Source organism: Perissodus microlepis, chromosome 12, assembly GCF_051167445.1.
Source record: "Perissodus microlepis isolate ML-2025 ecotype Zambia chromosome 12, ASM5116744v1, whole genome shotgun sequence".
In the NCBI taxonomy this organism is placed as follows: domain Eukaryota; kingdom Metazoa; phylum Chordata; class Actinopteri; order Cichliformes; family Cichlidae; genus Perissodus; species Perissodus microlepis.
Window position 1 is genome coordinate 34,100,810 of NC_140472.1, and position 24,490 is coordinate 34,125,299.

At 39.8% G+C, this 24,490-nt stretch overlaps 1 protein-coding gene across 2 annotated transcripts in view; it reads left to right on the plus strand.

The window, feature by feature from the left end:
• The window catches only part of LOC146376742 (protein unc-13 homolog B-like), a 183,200-nt gene that overhangs the window by 11,665 nt on the left and 147,045 nt on the right, over positions 1 to 24,490 (plus strand). For both annotated transcript variants that reach the window (XM_084945718.1, XM_084945719.1), the window contains exons 2-3: positions 3,684 to 3,713; positions 17,924 to 18,023. In XM_084945718.1, coding sequence (XP_084801844.1) covers positions 3,684 to 3,713; positions 17,924 to 18,023 — 130 coding nt within the window. The remainder of the gene's footprint in view (positions 1 to 3,683; positions 3,714 to 17,923; positions 18,024 to 24,490) is intronic.

The window sequence follows — 24,490 nt, forward strand, 5'->3', positions numbered from 1 at the left end:
AGTAACGCGCACTCCAAACCGGATTGCAACACATTGGCGCTTTCGCGAGTACGTTTGCTGATAGTAATGCCATGTAATTCAGCTAATAACACAAGGATTTCATCATTTTTGAAGCCACGCTGAAAATACTCAGCAATCTGTGCATTCATGACTGGATGTAATACCGGTAGCTTAGCTGTAGCATTTGTACCTGAGGGCTTCAGCTTCTGGGTAACAAGGAAATGACATCATTCACATAGATTACTGATTGGCAGCGCTAACTCAATATTTTGAGTCACTTTTCTCAAAATTTTGAGTTAATAACTAACTCAAGTAAGTCGAAATTTTGAGAAAAAAAGTTGAAATGTCGAGAAAATAACTCGAAATTTCGAGTTTTGGAGCCTTTTTTTTTTTTTTCTTTAGTGGCGGAAACTGGCTTCCATACACATCAGACTAAGGGAAGAGGATGCATTTTTCCACCAGGCAGAAGTTCAGAACTCATTCTGATGTTGCATTGTCGCTCTCAGGTTTTGAAGGATTTTTTGATTGTGCTGCATCATTTTGATCCTTGGTGCCTTGTTTCAGAGATGACTCTGTGCTCAAATGTCACAAACGCACATCATCACATCTGGTAGGGCTTTAAATCCTTTGTACGTTATATAACGTCTAAGTATAAACTTTGCACAAGTCACATGTCCGATGCTGCCAATCATGTGTGTCATGATAAGGCTCTTTTTGATTTTAATTTGAATGAGCTGCTGATCCGGTTTTATCGACTTGAATCAAAAAAATGTTGCGTTGCGAGCCAACTTTACACTGAATATTTTGTAAAGTAAATTCAGAACATGTGAGCTAAAGTTTCAGAACACTTTTTACATTTAATATAAAGCAGTGGCGCTACCCTTGAGTCACCTGTTTCACATTTATTTATTTTTGAATGAGACTAAATCACATCTTCTCTCACAGTGTTGGGTCATTCATACAGGTAGCATCAGAGCCCAGTTGGCACTTGACCAACGAGGCCACTGTGAGCCTCTGCCGAGCTGGCACGACTGACACACAAAGCAAGCTGTGCTGACAGCCTAAGATAAATGACCTGTTAACAGTCTCTGTCTCTCTCTCTGTTTTTCTTATCACATCTCTCACTCTGACTGTGATTGAATGAGCATATTGATCTTCCTCAGTGAGAACATGTGTCTAAACTGGATTTAAATAACTGAATTAGCCCTAAAAAGGCAATAAGCTTTGATGCTGCTGCATAGTCAAATGACTGCAACAGATTTAAGGGAGGCCTGATTGAACTGCAGATCAATATCGGGGACTTTCAAGCCTGAAGCCAAGAACATGTTGGCATTTCAAGACTCTCTTGTGAATTTCAAGGCATTCTGGGTCTCAGTACATTTAAAATCTCAGCTCTGGTTTTTTTTTAAATAGAAAATATTATTGAGTGCTTTTTTTCTAGACAAATAACCCCTTTTTCTCTAAATGCTAGCTTATAATAGCAGTTTCTCAAATTTGATTTTTGTCATGCTGCTCTTTAGAGCAGTACAACCTGCTTTGCCTCTTATCTGTAGCTATTTTTATTTAATGTAATAACTGTACAATACTCTCTGTATATAGTAACCACTGTCCTTGATGTAAATATGTAAAAATTGTGTATGTTTCTGTTCCGTGTCCTGTGTACTGTTTGTTTGTATATCTGTCTTTTTGGCTGCTGTTACAACCAAATTTCCCCTTGTGGGACAATTAAAGGATTATTCTATTCTATTCTATTCTAATAATATTTAGTCCCCAGAATAAATACATTGATTGCAACACCATCAGGAACATAAGGTTTACTTTTCACATAGTTCCTGTTGTGCAAACAAAAGTCGCTGCTTGATGCTTTGCTCAGCAAAAGTTTAAAATGCAACATTACAGTAAAGCCAACGAAACACACAAAAATGTGTATACAGATGACATGTGTCAAACTCAAGGTTCTTTATACATTTTAATAAGGCCTGTGTATCACTTTAGGTTCTTAAATGTATCAACTGAGCTGGGAAACTGAGTAGAGCATAAAGAGAGCCCCATTCTGCTCGATTATTATGTTTGAATCCACATAGTAGCAAAGATACGGAGTCATAGATGAAGAACGGTTGCTTCAGAAAGTTGCTGGACTGAGAGGAGAAATGTAACTGCAGCATCATGTTTCTTTGAAAGTGAGCGAGCTGTAGTCATATTCAGGTTTGTTGTAAAACTGTAATCAGAATACATTATTTTGCTTGGCTAAATGTTGTAAACCCCTCAGTCGTAAAAGGCTGAGGAATACTGACATCACCCCGCTGGTCAGGCGGGTGGGGGCGTGGCCCACGAAGTTTGTGAACGCCATCGGCACACATTTGGGATTGTCGTGCTAACAGGTGCAGCTTGAACTAGTAACACAGTTGCTTTATTCCACCAATTACTGCGGTGCTAGTGTAGCTAATAGGATTACTGATTAGCAAAGAAGTAACTAAACATGTAACAGAAACAGAAACATGTCTCATAAACTCACATTTTATTCATGATAGAATATAGAAAACCAATCAAATGTTTAAACTGAGAAAATGTACCATTTTAGGAAAAGTATTAGTCTATTCTGGATTTGATGACAGCAATACTTTTAAGGAGTTGTGACAGGGTGATGTTTACCACTGCGTAGCATGCACTCGTTCTTTTTTAACAACAGTCCAAAAACATCTGGGAACAGAGCAGCTGTTAGATTTTTGAGAAAGCAATGTTTTCCCATTCTTGTTTGGTAGAAGATGGATTTGTTTTGTTTGTTTTGCGTGCAGTATTATGTGTGCAGTACCAGGACGGAAATAATAACCAAAACCTTCTTAAAAGCAAAACTCTACAGGGAGGAAGGGTTGTATCAGGAATAAACTCTCTTCCAAATCAAACACGCAGATTTATCCACTGTGGAAATAAGAAAGCACCCAAAGTACCATCAGCCGTTCATCAAGGTGGAAGCTATGGCTTACAGTAAAACGATAAAGTTAAGCTGACGGATGATTATACAGTTAATGTTTAAACGATGTTTGATGGGTTTTTTTGTTTGGTTTTTTTTATGTCATGATGACAGTCACAGTGGTAAATTATGTGAAGTCACTGAAAAGATTCCGGTAGGATGTATGCAGTGAGAAATGTGTCTTTTATCCTTCCACCCACAAGATAAACTATGAACTGTTTCTTATCACGGATGTGTGATCTCTATGAACGGTTCCAGTGTTTGGCTGGGTTAACTTATTCTAGGTTAATATTTATGGATTTAGCAGATTGTGTCAGTGTCTTTTCACAACTCATTTCCTCGCTGATTGTTGATTCACACAGTCCATTCTTCCTGCAGCTATCGCAACAGTGCCAATACTGTTTCAACCACAATAATATACATCAAATATAAAAACTGTATTTGTTTCCTACAGTCATACAACACATTGAACTGTTATTTAATAGGCTTAGGGTTAATTTTATGAAATGCAATTTTTATTGCACATTTTTATTTTTGAAGTACATCAACAATCAGGAATAAGAGTGTAGAGGGGTTAGAACATTGTTCAGCCCCTCAAAAATTAAATTGCATTGAAATATCTAAGAGTATATAATCCTGATGAGTCACAGAATCCTCTTCATCCTCTTCATCACATTGGAACTAATACGTTTTTTCTCTCTTCTTCTTTCAGTAAAGAAAGCCAAACTCCACGGGCCCCCAGGTAAGAGCGTATTATTTTGGCTCTTTCTCTGCTGCACTTTTTTTGTATATGCTATTTGTATTTCTACATTATTTCACAGTAAGTCACTTTAGTGATCTCCAAAACTTGTCCAGGATACAGAGAACTATATCATCCAGGAAAAACAGTATCCACTCATCACACTTTTTGTTTTGTCTTAGAGATAAAAAAAAAAAAAAAAAAAAAAAAGAAAGAAAGAAATATAAACAGTTTTCTTTAAGTTTTGACAGAGTCCTCTTTTTAAGACCTTGACCTTTTTCTCACAGCCTGAGGTTTTGCACCAGTGTTAGAAGTCTTCAGTTTGTAGGCATGCTAAGACTTTAATCATGCACAGCTGAGGCTGGCGGTGCTCTCATTAGTTTTGAAGATATTTAATAAGCAAAAATTGAATATTTTGAGCAGATGTTTGAAAAACTGTAAGAGGTTTCCTAATGTTTAAAAGTCCTCCAGTGACCTTGAATGCCTGACAGCATCAGAAATCATGCTCATAGCTCAGTACAACAGATAGAAAATTTGGCCTTGATGATTTTTGCACCCTTTAAACCTTTAAACTGTCTCTGAGCGGGGTGACCTGGACACTGGACGGGATGTGGGGGCGTTGGTGTCCTGCCATAGACGGCTGGAGGCCTCATCTCTGCTAACTGGAGTCACTGAACTTTAATATGTTTATCCTGTTGGTGCCATTTGGAGCAACTTTAATGGAAATTTCTGACTAATATTGTAGCTTGTTGTTCATAAAGTAAATATTTTGGTTTTGATTAGTGAAATATATTTTACTGGGCAAATATGTATATGACACACATTTTTTTGGATGCAGTTTGCTAACCAAGCTTACTAGTGTTAGCTGATAGTACTCCATATAAAGTCTTTTATCCACATAAAGTCACTTCTGGCACCAAAAAAACCAGGCATCTCCGAAAACGTTAGAGCACTTTTGCAAATATGTGATGTCTTGATAAATCGAGCAGGTATTTGAAGTTTACACAGCACCGTTCTTGCATGAAAATATCTTAAAAGTTTATTTTGTGACCCAGACAGAGTAATATTTCAAACTCTGCCACTCTGTGTTCCTCCGCCACTGCCTCGTTTGAGTTTCGGACGAAATGGATTCTGGGATATTGCATTTCGTCATTTCGAGCTGATTGGAGACCAGAACAGCCAATCAGATGTTTTTTGCATCCGAGTCTGTGATTGGCTGGTTTTGTGGCACAAATATAACGGTGTACAGAAAGAGTTGAGCGCGCACGGGCAGAAATGTTGAGAGCGCGAGCAACACATTGCGAGCAAGAGCAAGTGCAAAAACTGAGCGAGAGGGGCTGCTGTTGTGTGTGTGTGTGTGTGTGTGTGTGTGTGTGGATAATAGCAAACACTGAAATACATTTTTTGCACGCAGGAATGAATTTTGTTCACTCAAATTCAGCTTTTCTTCGCTCAAAAAAATTTTCTCCTCAAAATACAACACTTGCACCTGCAAACGTTTTTTACGTGCGCTCAAATTTTTTTTTTTACATGCGCTCAGAATAGTGGCACAAAAATAACGCCATAGAAGTCAGAGTACCAGCTAGTGGATTTAAACCCAGATGGTTGCTATGAGGTGACAGTGGAGTTCAGTTGCCTACGGGCAATTTGGAACCACCAGTAACCGATCCCCACTAACTGCATGTCTTTGGACTGTGGGAGGACGTTAGAGTACCCGGAGAGAACCCATGCAAACTCCCCACAGAAAGGCCCCGGCCAGGAGGTGGCTCAAACCCGGGGTCATGTACTTAAGTTGAATTAAAATGTGTCCAAAAAAAGGGTACATTTTGATCTGCTAACCAGATGTTAGTCTGCACTTGTCCCTTTGCAAACACGTTGCAAAACGCTTGTTTGAATCTCTCTGTGGCTGCACACAGAGGTGTCACAAAGCTGAAAAACCATTTTTCAAACGGTTCCTTTTCACACACGAAGCATCAACGATTCAGCAGCCAGTCAAGAGTGGGACTCCCTCTTCCCGCACATTTTTGTTCTTTGTTTTTTAAACAGTTTTGCTGGCTGCAGCTGTTTGTCCTTCCATCTTCTCTCCAGGCGATGATGAGGGTAGAACAACAGCAAAGAGTGGGAGATTGAGAAATCAAGCTGGAGGACGGGAGAAGGAAATCAATAGATCATCACAGACAAAGGGCCACCTGCTAGCCTGAAATGACTACGTGTCATCCCGGCATAAAGGAGACGATGGAGACAAATCTCTCAGTTTCTTTAGTAGACAGAGACAGACTCCATACACGAGCGATTTGTCACTGGCTGCCTTTGGCCTCTGATTGACGAGCAATTTCTCAGAGCAGGAGGGCGAGATATGAATCCAGGGTGCATGAAACGGGACATGGGTGGTTGTGTCGGTGGCGCCTGTGGTGTCCTGTAGTTCCTCTGAACTACCTGCAGTAGGACACTGTAAACACGCACATTAGTTCACAAAATGTCTTTTTTTCCTATCTCGGCCTGTTTAAACAGAGTCTGTTGTTCTCTTGTTTTTCACTGTTATACATTATGATGATTGACAGTCCAGCCGAGTTTGTTTGTTTTGGGTTTTTTTTGTGCCAAATTGTGATAGTCCTCATTTCGGAAGTTGTCTGATGCACACTGGAAGTACTGGAGCTCTCTGTTCACAATTTGTAATTTTCTCATTGGAATGACCTGAAATAACACACCTACTTCTCCTCCCAGCCGTAACACCCAGTCACGTCAGTGAAAGAGAATAAGCGCAGGACGGCTTTCTGTCGGGCGACATGAGTTTGTCCCACTCTAATGCCCCAGTTTTAAAAACATGATCTGATTTTATCTTAATAGTAAGAAGCAATAGATTGTTTGCCTGGGGGGAGCTGGCTGCTGTCCCAGGGCCCTCCTGAAATCTCATGGGTGGATGACCTCTGAGGGATGTTAGCTGATTTGTGTCACTTTATTAGTTTAGAAGATGTAACTTTTATCTTGTTTTTAGGCTCTGGAGACATTAATCTCAGCTAGTCTGAGGGTCCAAAGCTATACAGCACCTGGCAAGCCTTGGGTTTTGGAGCAAATATTAAAATATTAATAATAGTGATTTTTTTTTTTCATCCAGAGCCACAAGCAGGTCAGTTGTTTGGTTGTCGCTGAGCAAGAGTACTTAGAGAACAGTGCCAGCCCAGTCTCAGAGTCAAATGTAAATGCATAAGCTGAAGACCATTTGTAAAGTTTCACAAGCAGCAGTTGATTTGTAAACCTAACCAGGAAGTTAAAAAAAACAAACAAACAAACAAAAAGTAAAAATTAAAGAAGAAATAAAGTTCACAGAACTGATCTGTCCCCAGAAAAACCACAAACACTGCAGTCACCTAGCTGACAAACCTTCAACATATTTGTAGTTCTTTTAATTTTTTTTTATGTTCTATTCTTTAAGAACCATTATCTCCAGACATACAGTTCAGCTGCGACACATGAAAACACTTGTGCATAACTGTAGTATTATTTGTCTTCTACTGGATGTGTTTGAGCAAATTTGAGCATATTGCTCCAGTTCTGGCCTCCTTACACTGGCTTCCAATTCAATTTAGGATATATTTTAAAATCCTTTTATTGGTTTTTAAATCCTTAAATGGTCTGGCACCTGAATATTTGTCCGATCTGCTGAAGCCCTGTGTCCCCCCCTCGCTCACTGCGGTCAGCTGAGCAGCTGTTGCTCTCAGTCCCTAAATCACGTTTGAAACTTAGAGGAGACCGAGCGTTCTCTACTGTGGTCCCGAAGCTTTGGAGTGATCTTCCTCTGCCTATTAGACAATCTACATCAGTGCTGGTTTTTAAATCCAGACTAAAAAGTCATTTTTATTTGCTGGCCTTTGACTCAGTGGGTCACTGACACTATTATTTTATTGTTATTTATTTACTGTATTTATTATTCTTACTGTATTTTTATATGTTTGTATTGTATTTTTTATATTTCTGCTGTACAGCACTTTGTTCAGCCATGTTTTGTTTGTGGTATATAAATAAACTATGGTATGGTGTTATGGAGTCAGAGGCCACTTAAGATGTTCACATGGACCATTCCACGGCTCATTAAATTGAATGCTTCCCTTTTAAATAATGTCAGAAATTCAAACATCTGCTATGACAGCAGATTTTTATTATTTTGAGGTCCCAAGCACAGGTAGTTGAAATGACTACCTGTGCTTGGGACCTGAGGGGCCTGACACTACTTACTGTCTGGGTTGGAGGTTTTGGGATATAAGAGTAATGCTCATGACTGCAGAAAATCTGACTGAGAAAGACAAAAGGCAATAACACAAGTCATTAAAAACGACTGTGTCAGTTTAATAGTAAATCAAATGGTTTCCTGCATCTTTAAAAAAAAAAGTTAATTGTCCATCTTACCTGTTTTTAGTTTTACGTTTCAGCTGAAGTTGAGTCAGTTAAAATATTTAGGTGTTGCTTGTTAAAAGAAATCATTATCCCTCAAAACAAGAGACTATTTTTCAGTTTTGTTTAAACACAAACTCGTCTCAAGCCATGTTCTTTTCCATATCTGACAGCTTGCTCATTAGCAGAAGTGGCTATATAGCTGCGATGGTCCACTGCTGCCTTGTAACTGCAGAGGAATCCCTCACCCTAATGAGTCAGTAGTGCTGGTGTAATGAGGCAGGCCTGTCTCTGCACAGCCTGAACCTGTTGTGCTGTCTGACTTATTGCAGCTCCTCCCAGTTAACAGTTTATTCATAAACTGCATAGCTGCCCCAGAGGACAGTATTATTCCCTATTAGAAAAAGAAATCTAGGTTCAATGCAGAATGAAGACGTGCAGTAAGGCTCTACAGTGTCGGTTAAACAAACAGGCATGGAAAGTTTTTCTACTGGAGGGCAGACGAACTCCAGAACAAGCTGATGCACAGAAAAGAGTCTGCTTAAGAAGAACAGGGAGACGACTCAGACTTCACTGTCATTTCCTGGTCTTGACCAATATTTTCAGGCTTTCTGAAGGTCCGCCCTAGTTTCTCTTTGGGCATTGGCTGCTTTTTCACTCATTTTCAGTCCAGTCTTTGTACCTGACCATTTTCAGAGAAATATTGTATGTGTGTTTTTTATTTTTTGTCCTTTATTGTAAGCCTGTTAACACTGACTTATCAGTCATTCAAGCATTACTAACTCGACCACCTAACTTGATGAAATCCTTGTTCCTAGCAGAAGCATTCATGCCCAAAGAAATAAGAAAAAATCCAAGACCTGACACAGGAACTGAGAGATGCAGCTGGTCGATCCATCCACTGCTCACTGCAGCATCATCAGAAATGGTCTCAAAAAGCTATTCTCAAGAAAGAGAAAAGGCTGAGTATGCTAAACTACACAAGAACTGGACTGAAAATCAGTGACAACAGGTCTGATGGACAGAATAATGTGACATTTTTGGTTCAAATCATAGTCAGTATGTCTTGATACATGCTCAGTAATCCAGGTCGTGACAATTTGCGTTTCTCCCACTGAAAACGCGACGTCCAGATGAACAGAATCAACCGTTTGGCATAGTCACTACGTATAGAGGAGGTCAGGAGAAAACCACAGTCATCTATAACAACCTTTTTTGCAACACGGACCGGTTTAATGTCAGACAATATTTTCACAGACCGGCCTTTAATGTGTCACGCATAAATAAAACAAAATAAAATGACACGACCAAGACAAAAACTGTGATATTTTGTAAATATAATAATAAACGCAAATTCGCTGTGTAATTGTGTAACTTTATTAGCAGTGTCCTCCTGCAAATGCGCCAACAACATTGAGAGTGACATCCTCCTCTCTGCCCCTTAATGCGCTGTGGTTGCTATGGTAACATGTAAATAAGACACACAACTACAAAGAAGAGGGAAACCGAGTTAACAATAAAACTCCTGAAAGCCATGAATTTCACACCCGAGCCTCAATTCTCGTGACCCGGTACCAAACGACTCGTGGACTGGTGCCGGTCCATGGCACGGAGCTTGGGGGCCTCTGATCTATAAGACGGTGGCTGCTCGATCTGCTTTTCAGCCAGCGGTGTTGGGATCTGGTCAAAGTTGATTCTTGCTTGGAGTGCGAGAGGTCTCAGATCCAAATCCCAGATGAGCCCACAGTTTTGTTACGTTTAGCCTAATACAGTTAGTGCAACAGCGACATCCACTTTCTTTTCGTTTTTTAAAGGCTCACGCTCCAGAAGTAAACTTCCCCAAAATTTTCTTCACTGGTGTTTCAGAAAATACTTTTTAAATTTAAATTAGTAGCAAAGAATTTTAAATATATTATATATATATATATTAAATGTAATTAGCTGAAACAAAATGCTGCTGATTGTGTTTGTTATGGAAGAATTTATTCTTTTTTTTGTCATCACCGTAAACTGTCCTCATCGACCAACAGCTCTTCTCTGCTTGAGCTCCCCATCACTCTGCCACATTCTCCAGCCTTCTCCAGCCCCGCCACCTCCCCTGACACCCATAATAGAGTATTCATTACTGTAGACTGCCTAGTAAATGTCATCTTGCCTGGCTGTGCTCTACACATCCATGTATAACTGAATATAACTTATTTATTTTCATAAGTCATCGCTGCTTAATTATAAATGACACTGGCTGCCCCCTGAGAGAGTCCCGCTGCATGCTGGGATTTGTCTTTAGCAAGGAGCTGTTGACAAGAGGAAGGTGTTTGTGGGTTGTTGTTTTTTTCACTGCAACCATTTATGGAGATGTGCTTAATGTCTTTCAGATATTTGTTATGATGCCAATATTTTGCATGACAACCGTGGAGGTGTCACAGGAAATTGATGCCACACTTTTAGATTTTTACTATAATGTGTTTTAGGTTATTTTTGTTGTTGTTTTTTCTTTCATTCACTGCCTATCCAGTTGTTGTTTGTTTTCCTCATTTTTTTCCCTTTACCCTTGGTAGCTGTCAGTAAATTGGGCTGCCTTCAGCCCTGCCCGTCACCTTGTTCCCTTAATCACAGACCTGGCAACTGTCTTAAAGGAATGATGGATTATTCCCAATGTAACCCTTTCCCTCCTGCCCCCTTTCACTCTAGAGCTGTGCTTGGCGAAGAGAAAGTTAGGGCACGTGCACACAGACCGTGGACGTCATTTTAGTTGTATTTTATTTCATAAAAGGACAGGTATTATTTATAGATGGACAAATCTATTGCACCGAAACCTGATGCACGCATGCACGTGCGCGCACACAAAGAACAGTGATTTATGAATGGCAAACTCTCTTTTGTTCCACTACAGTATGACAGAAAAATCACTTTCAGCCATTTCATAAATGCACGGCTCAACATAGAAGAGCCACCTCGACGGGACAACACTTAGCTGTACATCTACATCTAAAGGTCAAAGGTCACTCTTTCGAGGATGCCAATATTCACATTTTGGGCAGAGAAGACATGGTTTGAAAGAGGAGTGAAAGAGGCCACCTATGTCCACTGTGAACGACCGTCTTTGGACACTGGGGGTGGCTCATGACACCAACTGCAGCCTACAGTACAATGCAACTGGAGCCCCCACTCACACCCTGTGTCAGGTGAGCTCAGTGGGTGACATAATAGTGTGGGGCAAGGCCTCACAATAGTTTCATCCAAAACCTCTGCCGATAATGACCCACACACTTTTGCACACCTTGGCCCATGTGGTGAGGTGCATGATCATTAGTGGGTCACGACCCCTTTAAGGGACAACTTCCACTAAGTCTCCTCCACAGAAGAAGCTTTTTGGATGAGAGTGGAAATGTGTTCAATAAACCTAAAGAAGTCCAGTCGATTTTTCTTTCCAAGCTCATCCTCCTTAGCTCGTGCGAAATGTTTTTCAATGACTTTGCAAAAAATGTAAAAGTAAATGGTAAAAAAACGTTCTGTCAGATGTCTAAGTCCACTCTTCATTATGCATGATGCATTTGTTTTTATTCACTTTGTACCTTTTAGTTGCTAGGCATTAAGAACAACTTGCTTAGGGTTAAGTCATGTTTGGGAATGACAGCAGCGTAACATTGATGCCATAACCCGGTCTGTTAATGCACTGTCTCTAAAGGGCACTATATGCATAAATGAGAAATGCCAGTGACTTTTGAAAATGCCATTATGTGACACACCAGTAACTGGAATGATCTTAAAACCATTCCCAGAATACTTTGGTAAATATGTTGTGTTGTATTTGTGTTCATTCTAGCATAAAATCATACGTTAAAAATCTGGCAGAAATGGAAAACCTAAGAAAACACGCAGAGAGAAATCTTTAACGTGACCGAATATGGAGACCTGCACTGGTACAGGGTAGAGCCAAAGGGCTTCATCAGGCTAATGTTTATGCTTATTCATCAGGGTAGTTAACTAAAATATTGCCATGTTTATGGCGCTTGTTTTCATGAAGCTTTGTATCAGTCATACATTTATTTATTTCTTTTTTTAAATCTTTGGGTGTTCAGTGTTGGAGTTTCACTATTTCGGATTTAGCACCACAAACTAAAAATATATCTATCCATCCATTTTCTTCCACTTATCCTGGCCGGGTCACGGGGACAGCAGCCTAAGCAGAGAAGCCCAAACCTCCCTCTACCCAGCCACCTCCTCCAGCTTGTCGAGAGACATATCTCTCCAGCGTCTCCTGGGTCTTCTTCCGGCCTCTCCCAGTGGGACATGCCTGGAACACCTCACCCAAGAGGCGCCCAGGAGGCATCCTTGTCAGATGCCTCAACCAACTCAACTGGCTCCTTTTCCATGTCGAGGATTATTTTATTTATTTTTATTTAACCTTTATTTATACCGGTAGTCCCATTGAGACTCAATGTCTCATTTACAAGTGAGACCTGTTTCAGACAAGCATATTTTAAAAAGCGGCTCTACTCTGAGCACCTCCCAGAAGGCTGAGCTCCTCAACCCATCTGCAAGGGAGAGACTAGCAACCCTTCGGAGAAAGCTAATTTCTGCTGCTCGTATCTTTCATTTCATTCTTTCCGTCACTACCCACAGCTCGTGACCATAGGTGAGGGTGGGGACGTAGATTCCTGTTTACTCTCAGCTCCGTTTTTCCTATGACAGACCAGTACACTGCAGCCACAGCACAAATCTGTTGATCTCCCACTCCCCTCAGCCGTGAACAAGACCCCGAAATGCTTAAACTTCTACACTCGTCCCTGACCCGGAGTGGACATTCCACCCTTTCCCGGCTGAGGATGTATAATTTATTATAATGCCAAATACCTGTAAAGATCTAAACTCCATTAACATATTTTTCAGTAGCATTGCATCTCGTATATTTTCAGAACGTGGCTAATGAAGTGAGTCATATTTTTAAATGATTTTTTCAGCATTTTCTTTAGCCTTAATTCCACATGGCAGTAGAGAGTAGCACTGGACCCGATGTACAAGAAATGGCTCCTGCAGACATTTGAAAGTCCAGTTGATGTCTTACCTACTTCTCTGTTCCTTAATGTTTTTGACGCCATTGGCTCCACTGTGGTCACCTTGATAAATGGTTCCCTGCTGGCTCTGTCCCCAGGTACTTTAAACATTGAGTTATTCAACATCTGCTGAAAAAGCCTAACCTGGATCCACCACTACAGACAAGCTAGAGACCCACCGGGTTTTAGAAAGTTACACTCCACAGAAACAGCTCTCCTTAAAGTCACAAATGACCTTTTGATGGCCGCGAACAGGCCGGGGACAGGGGTGATTGCTCAGGCCTTGTTCTATTGGACCTTAGCTCAGCCTTTGATAGCATTGATTATCAGATATTAATCCACTGCTTAAATCTTTTAGTAGGGTTATGTGGATCTGTCCTCATTTATGGCTGATTGAACACTTTTGGTTTCAGTGGGAAACTTTCGGTCAGATGGAGCTGAAATTTCATGCGGTGTCCCACAAGGATCTGTTTTAAGCCCCTTGTATTTTTCATTGTATAATCTGCCTTTAGGCCTTCTCATTAGTTGTTTCAAAATAATTTCCTACCATCTGTATGCAGACGATATCCCATTTTACATCTCCTTTAAACCTTGTGAATTGGACAACTTATCCACTCTAATGGACTGTCTTAAGGAAATTATTGGTTGGATGACAAACAATTTTCTGCAGCTGAACGCAGACAAGTGTTTACTTTTTGCTCCAGAGAGTATCAAGCCCTAAATTAGGCAACATCTGGGTCCTTTCTCATCCTCGGTAAAGAGTCTTGGGTTAATTCTTGATCAATCTCTGTTTTTTTTTTTGATGCTCATGTCAAGTCTGTGACCCGTTCTTGCTTTTTTAATTTAAGAAATATTGCCAAACTTAAGACTATTGTCTCCAAAGGTGAACTGGGGATGTTTGTTTGTGCCTTCATCTCCTCCCGATTAGATTATTGTGATCCACTCTTTTCCTGTCTGTCAAGGCTTCTTTAAATCACCTTCAAGCGGTCCAAAATGCCGCAGCAAGGCTTTTAACACACAGTCATAAATTCTCTCATATCACTCCCTTGTTAAAGTCCCTGCACTGGTTTCCGGTTGGGTACAGATATCAGTTTAAAATCCTCACTCTTACTTTGATGTCTTTACGAGGACAGGCCCCCACTTATATCATTGAGCTTCTGCAGTATGCTATGGATTCTTTTTAAAAATGAACCACATTAACCTTTGTTACAGGGAAAATTGCTGTCTATTTCTACATTACACTACTGACCACTTTATTACTATAAGCAGGTTTTAAACAGCTGGCCAATGATGTCTTTTCACAAAGAATATGTAGTTTTCAGGTATTCACAGCCCTTATGGCATCTAAAGGTCACCTAGCAGGAAAGGTCACTTTCCTGTACTGCATGGCTGTTTGACCGGCCCATTTTTCACATATAAAGACATTTTTGAAACGCCTTTTCAAACTCACACACACCCCTAAAAATAACCGAGGCATGGGGCGGACTGATGTGATCTAGAATTTAGGATTTGGGTATATTTTACAAACTTGGGCATAGATTTAAATGAAACCTGGATATTGGAACCCAGCAATGGCTGTAATGTATTCATTCATGCAGATTAATGAGCTCATCCCTTACCTCATCTTCACCCCAGAAACACTAATGCTGCTCTTCAAAAGAGAATAATTGTAAGATGGAGAACGCAGAAGTATACAAGGACACACACACACACTCACACACTTACACACACTCACACACTCACACACACTATAACACTGAGTGGATTCTCTTGTGTGAAGAGTGGCTACTTGAGGCAGGTAATCAAGCAGGGATTAGGTGGCTGGATGCTCAGACCTCTGTTATTGCTGAATATGCAGACACACATTGGTTTTGTGTGTGTGTGTGTGTGTGTGTGTGTGTGTGTGTGTGTGTGTGTGTGTGTGTGTGTGTGTGTGTGTGTGTGTGTGTGTGTGTGTGTGTGTGTGTGTGTGTGTGTGTTTAAACATCAAATCACATTTTATGTATTTATTTATACCATTTATGCAGTAAATTGATTAAATAATTTCAGTTTAGTAAAAGAGCAGATTAGTGGGTTAAAAACAAAGAAGATCATCTAAAAAATGCAAAATTCAAATTAAGTGCTTTTAAATTTTCCACCAGAGTATCACGTGCAGTTATTTTCTTACACCGCTGTTCTCAGGATTGTGTCATTCATCACTGCCTTCCTAACCATTAAAAGGCTATGAAGTTTTGTTTTTGAAGTACATTTAGGCCCATAAAATCAAGAATTTGAAAATAATAAGGAACATATTTGGTGTGGGTTGAACTCTCTTATAGTCAGGATGGCCTTTAGTGACAACTGAATTAACTTCTTGGGCAAAATTGGTTGATTTGATTAAACCAATATAGCTCAAAATATAAGGCGTAATCTCCCTTCTTAAGTACTGATTGCTGGGAAATCACACTGCTATTTACAGCCTTTAGAGCTCTCAACACCAATGAATCTGCAAAATAACCCTAGTAACCGTACTTCATTACAGTTTTGTAAGTTCATTAAATACCTTTCTAATTGCAATTTCTTTTGTTGAGCAGAAAATAGATTTTAAAGGAGAACGCAGTTTATTTGCATGGCAGTGTAGATTGTAGGAGTTCTATTTATTTATCAGCCAGCTGTTGAAACAAAACATTTTTGCAAGTCTGAATAAAGAAAAAAGCAGAAGAATTGGTACAAATATACAGCCAAATTAGACAGAAATGATATAAATATGAAAGAAGAGAAACTTTATAAATACTGACATAATTGATCATGCTATTGATCACTTTAGAATAACCAAATGTAACTTTGATGTGACTGAATATGATTTGCGTTACATCTGAGTGCATGACTTGGACTAGTTTTATAAAAGGAAACAAAATACATTCCGTTTTGCTTGATTAATAAATATAATGTCTGGTTTACCTTCTGAAATGGCCGTTTCTTGTCACAGCTTCTCTCCTGCTCAATTATCATACAACAGAGTGCAGTTTTTAAAAGCTATTTTCACTTGTTCATTTCTCTTCACCATCTCCTTTTTTTCAGTTTGATCAAATATTCAAGATTTAGAAGTTTGTTAACATTTTTGCTGCATATTTCCTCAAATGACTACACTACTGAATACTAATAATAGTAATTATTCTGTTTTGTCATACAGTAGCCAATTAAAGCCCATTAAAAATGTAAATGTATGTAAAGTTCAACTCACACCATTATTTATGTGTTTTGATTATTTTTCACACGTTCCTTTAAGTGTCAGTTGCCGTTTGGTTAGGTTAAGGAAACAAAACTATTTGGTAAAGTTTAAGAAACGATCGGGGTTTGAGTTAAACTCGATATTTTCAAACAAAGTGAAGAATTTAGAAACTTTCCCTCCATTTTTTGGCTCACCAGGAACATAAGTGCTGCCTTCAAATATAAATGATACAAAAAAAAATTAAAGGAACATTTTGAAAATACATCAGTTCTCAATGGGAAAAGGTCATGCTGGCTATGTATGCTGATACAGAATTAAAGACTACCGCGTTGTTTGATTGAGGTGAAAATTATCGACCTACAGAGGGCTGGATCCAACAACGCCCTGAAAATCTGTGACAAACTTCTGCATCAGGCTAGTCCTTTTTGTCCAACCCCAGGGCACGGTCCTAACGAGGTGACGGATGGTAACCTGCAGGATCTCCTTCCAGATCTATACAAGGAAATCACTGAGCTCCTGAAAAGTCTGAGGTGCAACCTGGTATCATCGGACGGCCTGAAACATAACGTCCCAGGGGCGTTCTACTGATTTATGCCAGCGAGCACATGGGCCAGTCAGTGGTATCATTTCCATCCTCCAAGAACTGTTGTGCACCGTGTAGGGTCTGATAGTGGATTCAAGGATTTCACCCCGATATCTAATGGCAGTCAGGGTGGTGATGCGTAGCCTGTAGGTTTCTCTGTTCCTCCATGGATATGACTCCCCAGAACATCAATGACCAACCAGCAAAGCAATAGTGCTGAATAATGGTAGAGACAGCAAAATGTTCTCCGTGGCTTTTTTTTTTTTTTTCTGAGATTTTAATTATTTGTTGCCTGGAAAGAGGCAATAGTAGGAAAGCATGAAGATAAGTTGCAAATATTAGGATTAAGACTTATAAAACAATAAAATTGTTTGTTGCAGCCAGCAGGAAATAAAAATCAAGACATAAAGTTGTCTAAAAATCTGAAATTACTACTGATGCTCCTTATTGAACAACAAAGATTTTAGATGCTAGGAATCATCATAAAAACCTCTGAGGTCTGAGGAATAAATGGTGACGTTGTTTTCTAAAGACCTGATTTGTTATATCAAGCATAAGCTGCTCCAGGTTATACCATGAGGTAGGTCTTTATCTTATAGTGGGTAGCAGATAATGGCTTTACCTTTTCCGTGATAGTAAATTCTACACCGATTTCTCCATCTAATTGGACGTGTGTTCTTTAGTCTTTGTTTCCAATCCAGGTTATTCTTTTTTTTTTCCTGCTGTCTGCCAGATACACCGATACCTCTGTCTGTTTTCTGCCTCTCTTATCTCGCCTTCATCTGCAGTACTCTAAAAATAATGCCTGTTAATCATATGGCTCTGAAGTAAGGAGGCTGTGTGCTGGTTCACTGCAGCTCAGGATGGTAGAAAAGAGCAAAAAGTAGTTGAACCTTCAATAAAAGGCTTGAGATAAAATGAAAAATGTTGTGTGTTAAATAATCAAAGTCTCACATTTTATTTGCTGTTCCAGACAAATTCAACGCCTACGTGACTTTAAAGGTGCAGAATGTGAAAAGCACAACTATCACAGTCCGAGGGGACCGGCCATGTTGGGAACAAGACTTCATGTTGTGAGTACCTCAAACCCTGTTACTGCTTTGCTCTAAATTTCACTTCTCAGTGTATAGTCTTTATGTTTTATCACTTTTATATGTTAATTTAAAAAATGCATTTAAATTATTACATTTAATTCAGTTTCCCTGCTTCTTGCAGCATTTTTAAGCAGTAGAAAGCCTAACAATAGCTTAAATATAAAATGACAGTTCATACATCTTTATGTAGAAACTTCATACATCTTTCATCCACTGAAAGATTACGTGTTCTTTTATGGTTTAAATATTGCAACGCAGTGTAGTGCTCTGGCATACAGATTTGCAGTATTCAAATTGAATAATGTGGGGCTGAAGTAATGTATTCCACCCAGCAGAAACTCACTGTCAAGACACTCATTGAACAGATGGCTTTGCTCGACTTGAGAACAAAATAAAGATTTGGTCAATAAGTGAAAGGTGGAAAGCTGGCTGTTCATTTGTCTATAAAAGTCTGTTACATCTGATTTAGCTTTTAAAGTAGAAGACCGTCTCCTCCTCCTGCACGTCTCTGTAAATTGCCACCAGATTCAAACCCAGAACTTTGTTTCTGTCTGACAACAGATACAGAAAAGCTGCATTTCCAAAATGGGCTGAGCCTGATGTTGATACTTTCAGTATCAACCAAACTAATCCAGACTTTAAAGTTGAAAGAGATCTAAAAGATCTCTCAAAGACAACTTCATCTTGCACTTTTTAACCAAATGTAGGCAGGGCCGTCCAACCACACTTTAGATTCCTGGTATTGGAGGCATATTTAGTTTTGGTTTCATTTATAAGACCTATGCTATAACGCATTGCACCGAGGATCAGTCACGTTATTCTGACTCTAGCTTTGGTTTACATTTTTCTCGTTTGCTTTTTTGGCTCAGTGTTGTCACTTTTATTGGCAACAGTACGACACTAAACTCCTGGGATGTATTAAAGCAAATGCAGGGAGAAATTGGAGCTTCAGGAGTATGTGTCAGCCCTTGGATGAATGCAGGCCAGGTATCCAATGCAAGCTGACTTGTTAGCTGGCTTTAATAGGGCTCGCTGAAATTGAAAGAGCACCAGCCGCCTGGGGGACTCCAGTCGGGCACAGGCTACTAAATGGGAATTTGTGGTTGGAGCAGGTAGGATGGATAGAAAGTGAAATGACATGCCCAGCTCAGATAAGTGGACGAGTTGGTGATAAATCTAATGAATTGTCCAGCCAGGTCTGAGTATATGTGAACAGTAGAGGGGGTGGGGGGGTGCAGCTGAAATAGCTGGAATCCCACTTTACGTTTTTTTATTGTGATTCCTGAAGTGCTGGTTCTTGGTACTCTTTGATCGGTGTGGATGCAAAAACCCATTTTTAAACTGTTATGCAGCTGCCATTTCAGTTGTATATGTCTTGAGATCTGTGTCGGCACATTACTTTTTAATTCCTACAGTAAATATTAAATGTGCAAAGTAATTTGTTACTTTGTGTGCCACTTTCTTTTTTTGTGTATCATGTAACTAGCAGTTATTAATTTTAAACCCTACGTGTGCTGACATACATGTAGGGTTCACAGAATAATAAGGACTTTCTTGGCATTTTTATTCTATTTGCCAGTAACTGCTGTACACTGATACACTGACTGCACTGACTGGGAGAACAGTTAAAATAAATGCACATTATGAATGCATATGGGTCAGGCTAGGATCACCAAGGATGTCTTATACCTCAGTTCTTTGCACAGATATGCTAAGAAGCTCTGTGAGAGTATTTACAGGCTAAACTAACGAACAAACTAATCACCAATCGTCACAAATGGTAAATGGCCTGTATTTGTACAGCGCTTTACTTAGTCCCTAAGGACCCCAAAGCGCTTTACACTACATTCAGTCATCCACCCATTCACACACACATTCACACACTGGTGGTTTTGCATCCACATCGTGGAGAATAACATAAAAGATTTGAGTGAAAAACTGAAAAATCCGTGTGCATGTAGTGAATGTAATGATCTTACACATCATTACATTCACCGAACCCCAAAATCCTGAGTGTCAGGTCAGCACTTTGCTTGAGAAAGCGTGAGTGAATGAGGGGTAAATTTTAAAGTGATAGATAAACATGCTTTATAAATGATTCACTAGTACAACAGTGTGAAATTGTATTTTTCTTTACATAACAGTTTAGTATTTGAACACAGCTTGTAAAGCGCGCACCAGTATCGCACATTAATCTCCCTCCTCTCCCCGTCTGTCTTTGTCAGACACACACACACAGTTGTCAGTCGTGCATTGTGTGCTGTACAAGGGATACTGATCTTTCCTGCAGACTGATCCCTCTAGACTTGATTAGAGAATGGAGTGGAGAGATTGACTGTGAATCGACATTATTATATAACAGTCTCCTCGCCTCACTCTTTACCTGTTACTCTGTGCTCTTTCACATCCATTTAGACCGTCATCCTCACTTCTCTCACCTTTCTCTCTTGGGAGAATTAGTTTTCCAGAGTCAGTATGAAGATTTTTTTTTTTTAGTTAAGTAAAATATTAAGTTTTATGACCTTACCCAAAAAGTTGACTCTGTTCATCTGGATGTAAGGTTTTCTGTCTCTCGAGACTGAAGAGGTCACCTGGATGAGTGACAGACGTTTCTCCCACTGAAAACGCTGCGATCAGATGAACAGAATCATCCTTCTGGGATTTCCTTACCTGGATGATTAAGCGTGCATCGAGATATTATGACCTTAATTGTTGAAAAAAGAACCACACAGCCCCCCATGCTGTAGCTAAATGGCTAATTAACTCCTGAGTCTCATTAGCAGCAGTTATGCTCAGTGGGGCGCAGAAGCAGTGCGCTGCCTTTGAGCCACGTTCGAGGTATCAAGAAGGAATTTCAAGGTTTCAGTGAGACTGTCATATCTGTCATAGGGCCTCCTGAAATGTGTTTTTATGTGTTTTATTAATGGATGAAATCACAACATACCAAAGCAAGGAACTAAAACAAATGATAATATTTTTTAAATAATAAGCATTCACTACATGGGCTTGGCTTCAAGTCAAGGTGGGCCTCTGCCCTCAGGTTTAAACTGGTGACTCTAGATATTGTTCGAGGTGTTGCTGTGATAGAGATCTGCAGCTGTTCTCGACCCACAGTATATAACACAGTAAATCCAATAATAAAAAACTAAAGAGAAGCTGAAAATTACCTTTTTGTTTTTCATCTTCTCTAAAAACACGTACTCCTCACAGCTAGCATGCATCTTCTTCTTTTTGTACTGAAATGACATTTTCCAGTGTGATGCGTTGTAAATATCAACTGTATTACAAGCAGGACTCACTCTAAATATGGTTGCGTTGCTCAGGAACAGTGAAGAAGTCACCTCCTCACAGCTGGATAGTGACTGTGCCGAGACCCTGCCAGATGTGCAGTCTGACTCTTAGGCCTCACTGGGAGCACCAGGCACATCTGTGGCTTTAGATTCTTATATTGTTTCTTCTCAAGATTCTTTAAACGGATGATTACAGACAGAAGTTACCGTGCGTTCAGATACAAACAGGGATGGCAGATGTCTAAGCTTACACAATGTTTGTGTGCTCATGTTTACTGTGTGTGTATTAGGCATGCTAATTCCTATCTTCACTATGTCACACTGGGGATCTGTGTTGATCGGGAGTAGATTTCATAGTGGTGGGATAACCAGCTTCACTGTGGCGTGCTGGTATCTTGGCTCGGATGAAGCTCGGATCAAAGAAAAAAGTCAGAGATGAGTTTGGACTGATACTAGCTTGCACTCAACCGTCATGCCAAACCTTTCACTCCTGCCCAAAATTAAAAATAAAGCTGAGAACAGTAACCGCCTTGCCAGCTGCACTTAGGCCATCCTTTCAAACTCGATCTCTCACCTGCTGATTGCATTCACTTTCTCTCTCTGACACTCTGCAACCTTCTGAAATCCTGATTTCTGATTTTTGAGAGCCGCAAGATATCTGTTCTACAAGATATCTGTTTAGGCTGTTTAGACACTCCAACACTCACCCTAAATTATGCCCTGCTTTATTGTCTCCTTTACTCTTAATGGAACCATAATTTCCAAAATGAACATCATCATGTGCTAAATATGAAATATGATCCAGACTATAAATACGGGGCTGTTTTCTCAAGGACTTTCATTAAATATGACTTATTCTTGGAGCCAAACAAGTTACCCCCTGCTGGCCATCAGAAAGAATGCAGGTTTGAGGCACTTGGGTTCACTTTTAAAGCCCAACTTTATATTTATAGTTATGCACAGGATAATACCATTATACATAATGGTGAGCGAGGACTAATGGTGAGGTTTAGCTGAATCTTAGTGGTAGTAGTAAAGGCCTGCATGAGTGTATTTTCTAAAGAGCCTATACCTCTGGAAAGACCGGAGCTTTCTCAGTTAAACCTCGGGTAACGTCACAGGTGGAGATACTGTATAAACATCTGGCAAGGACCTGTATCAGAATAGAATAGAATAGAATAGCCCTTTTGTTGTCATTGTACATGTCCTATGAAATTGTGGAATTCATCAACAAAATTATCCTGTAAGAATCTGTTTCATTATAGCCACAGAGTAACCCAACAACACTCTTGCATGCACACATTCACACAGACAGACTGCAGCCTGCGACATACTTGAAGATGAAAAAAATCAAAAAGTGAAGTTAGGAAAGAGTTAAACAACAACAGCAACAACACAAATGGACTCAAAAATACAAATATTAAACTACTGTATTATAGCAGTCTTTGAATGAAAGCAGTAATAGCATCAGGAAGGAAATACAAATGTATAGAAAAACATTTTGCTTTCAAGGTCACTGCCAGCTGGATTTGCTCAGCAGAGGTTGTTTCAAAGCTGAGGTGTCCTCATGGCCACGGCACGGTCACCTCTGGAGACATGCTTTAACTTTGGAGTAACCACAAGGATCCCACCTTAAGGTCTGACGCTGAAAACCGTCTCATACCAGTTCTGCTGTGTAGTCTGTGCCTTATATGCTTGAGCTATCAGTAGAATGCTAAGATCAGTTAATTACTTACTGTACCTAATCCTGACTTCTCTCCATGGGTCAGTCTGTCCAGCAGTGTGTTGGTGAGCAGGATACAGCATGTCACTGAGTACCAGTGCAACTACTTTGAGATTCAGCTTAGCTGCAAAAGGCCACTATTGCATTCTTTGACATTAAATAGATTAAATCTGCACATTTATTCTGTGTAGATACTGAATGTTTACATTAACTTCTGCAATTTGTCCTAAAAAGAAAACAGACTCAAAAATTATGCATTTAGAAATTGTTATGCTTATTTGTAACCTTTGTGTTTGGCTTGCTTGTGTGTGGTTTTGCTCTGTTCTGGAGTGAATCTTTCAGGACAGTCAGCAGGATGAGGTTTGCTCAGCCCAGTCTGACTGCAGGATATTCCTCTGGGGAGAAAACAGATGACGGCCTCAACAGTACAGTTTGAAAGTATTAAAACATCTCTGTCCACAGACACGACCTAAGCCTTTCAGAGATTTAGGGCAAACCCCTGATGAGCACCAGTCACACAAACGGGCCTCCTTCTACACAGGAATACAGGTTCCCATAAAAAGCTGCTGTTGAAAACTCAAGAGGAACCAATTTTACACATCACTGCTGCAGCAATTTTCTAAATTTTAGAGATTCTAATTTAAGCCATTTATTTCCTCCAGGAAGATTTTTCTTTATTTTTTTAGCTCTGCTGTAGATACGGTGATGGCAAAATGATCAGGATGTTGCTCCATCAGGACCAGGGTGAGCTGTAATGAAGTTTGGCTTAGAAAATACACATTTTCTTGGAGATGAGAGGAAAAATGAGCCGGGTGTGCGTGTGAGAGAGAAATAGAGGGAGATCACAATGAAGCAGCAGTTTAAAGGTGATTCATGAACCTCCAGCACTGCCTCTCAATCTCAACACACACAAGCAATCTATGATATGTAAAAAGTATACATACTTACCACATGACTCGTAGTCATCAGGCTATGTACGAACAGATGCTCAGTTGGGTATTTGAGAGGTCACATTTGCATTATTTATGACATTTCTTTTCTTGTTGTTTGTAAATTGAGTTTGTTTTCTTCTGCTGAAAGCGTCTATCTAGCATCTTATTGCAAAGTCTAATATTTATTTTTCCTTCGGCTATCACTAACTGTCTTGTGCGATCTTAGCCTCCTTCGTTCTTTGTGTCGTATCTGATCTGTTAAATACTGCGTGATGGCTGCTTGGTGGGCTGGTATATGAGACGATAAGCAGTTGAATGTTGATGCCTCTAAACAGACTCATGAGACCTAGCCTGTTGACCTCTCCTCATGCATGTGAGGATTTAAACTCTCCAGCTCGGTTTGCTCTTGTCTTTCTTTTCTTTTATCACAGGTAAGTGGGAGTGGCTTAGCTTCGTTGTCTCCATTTCCTTTTTCAGTATGTCTCTGCTTGCTCTGGCTCT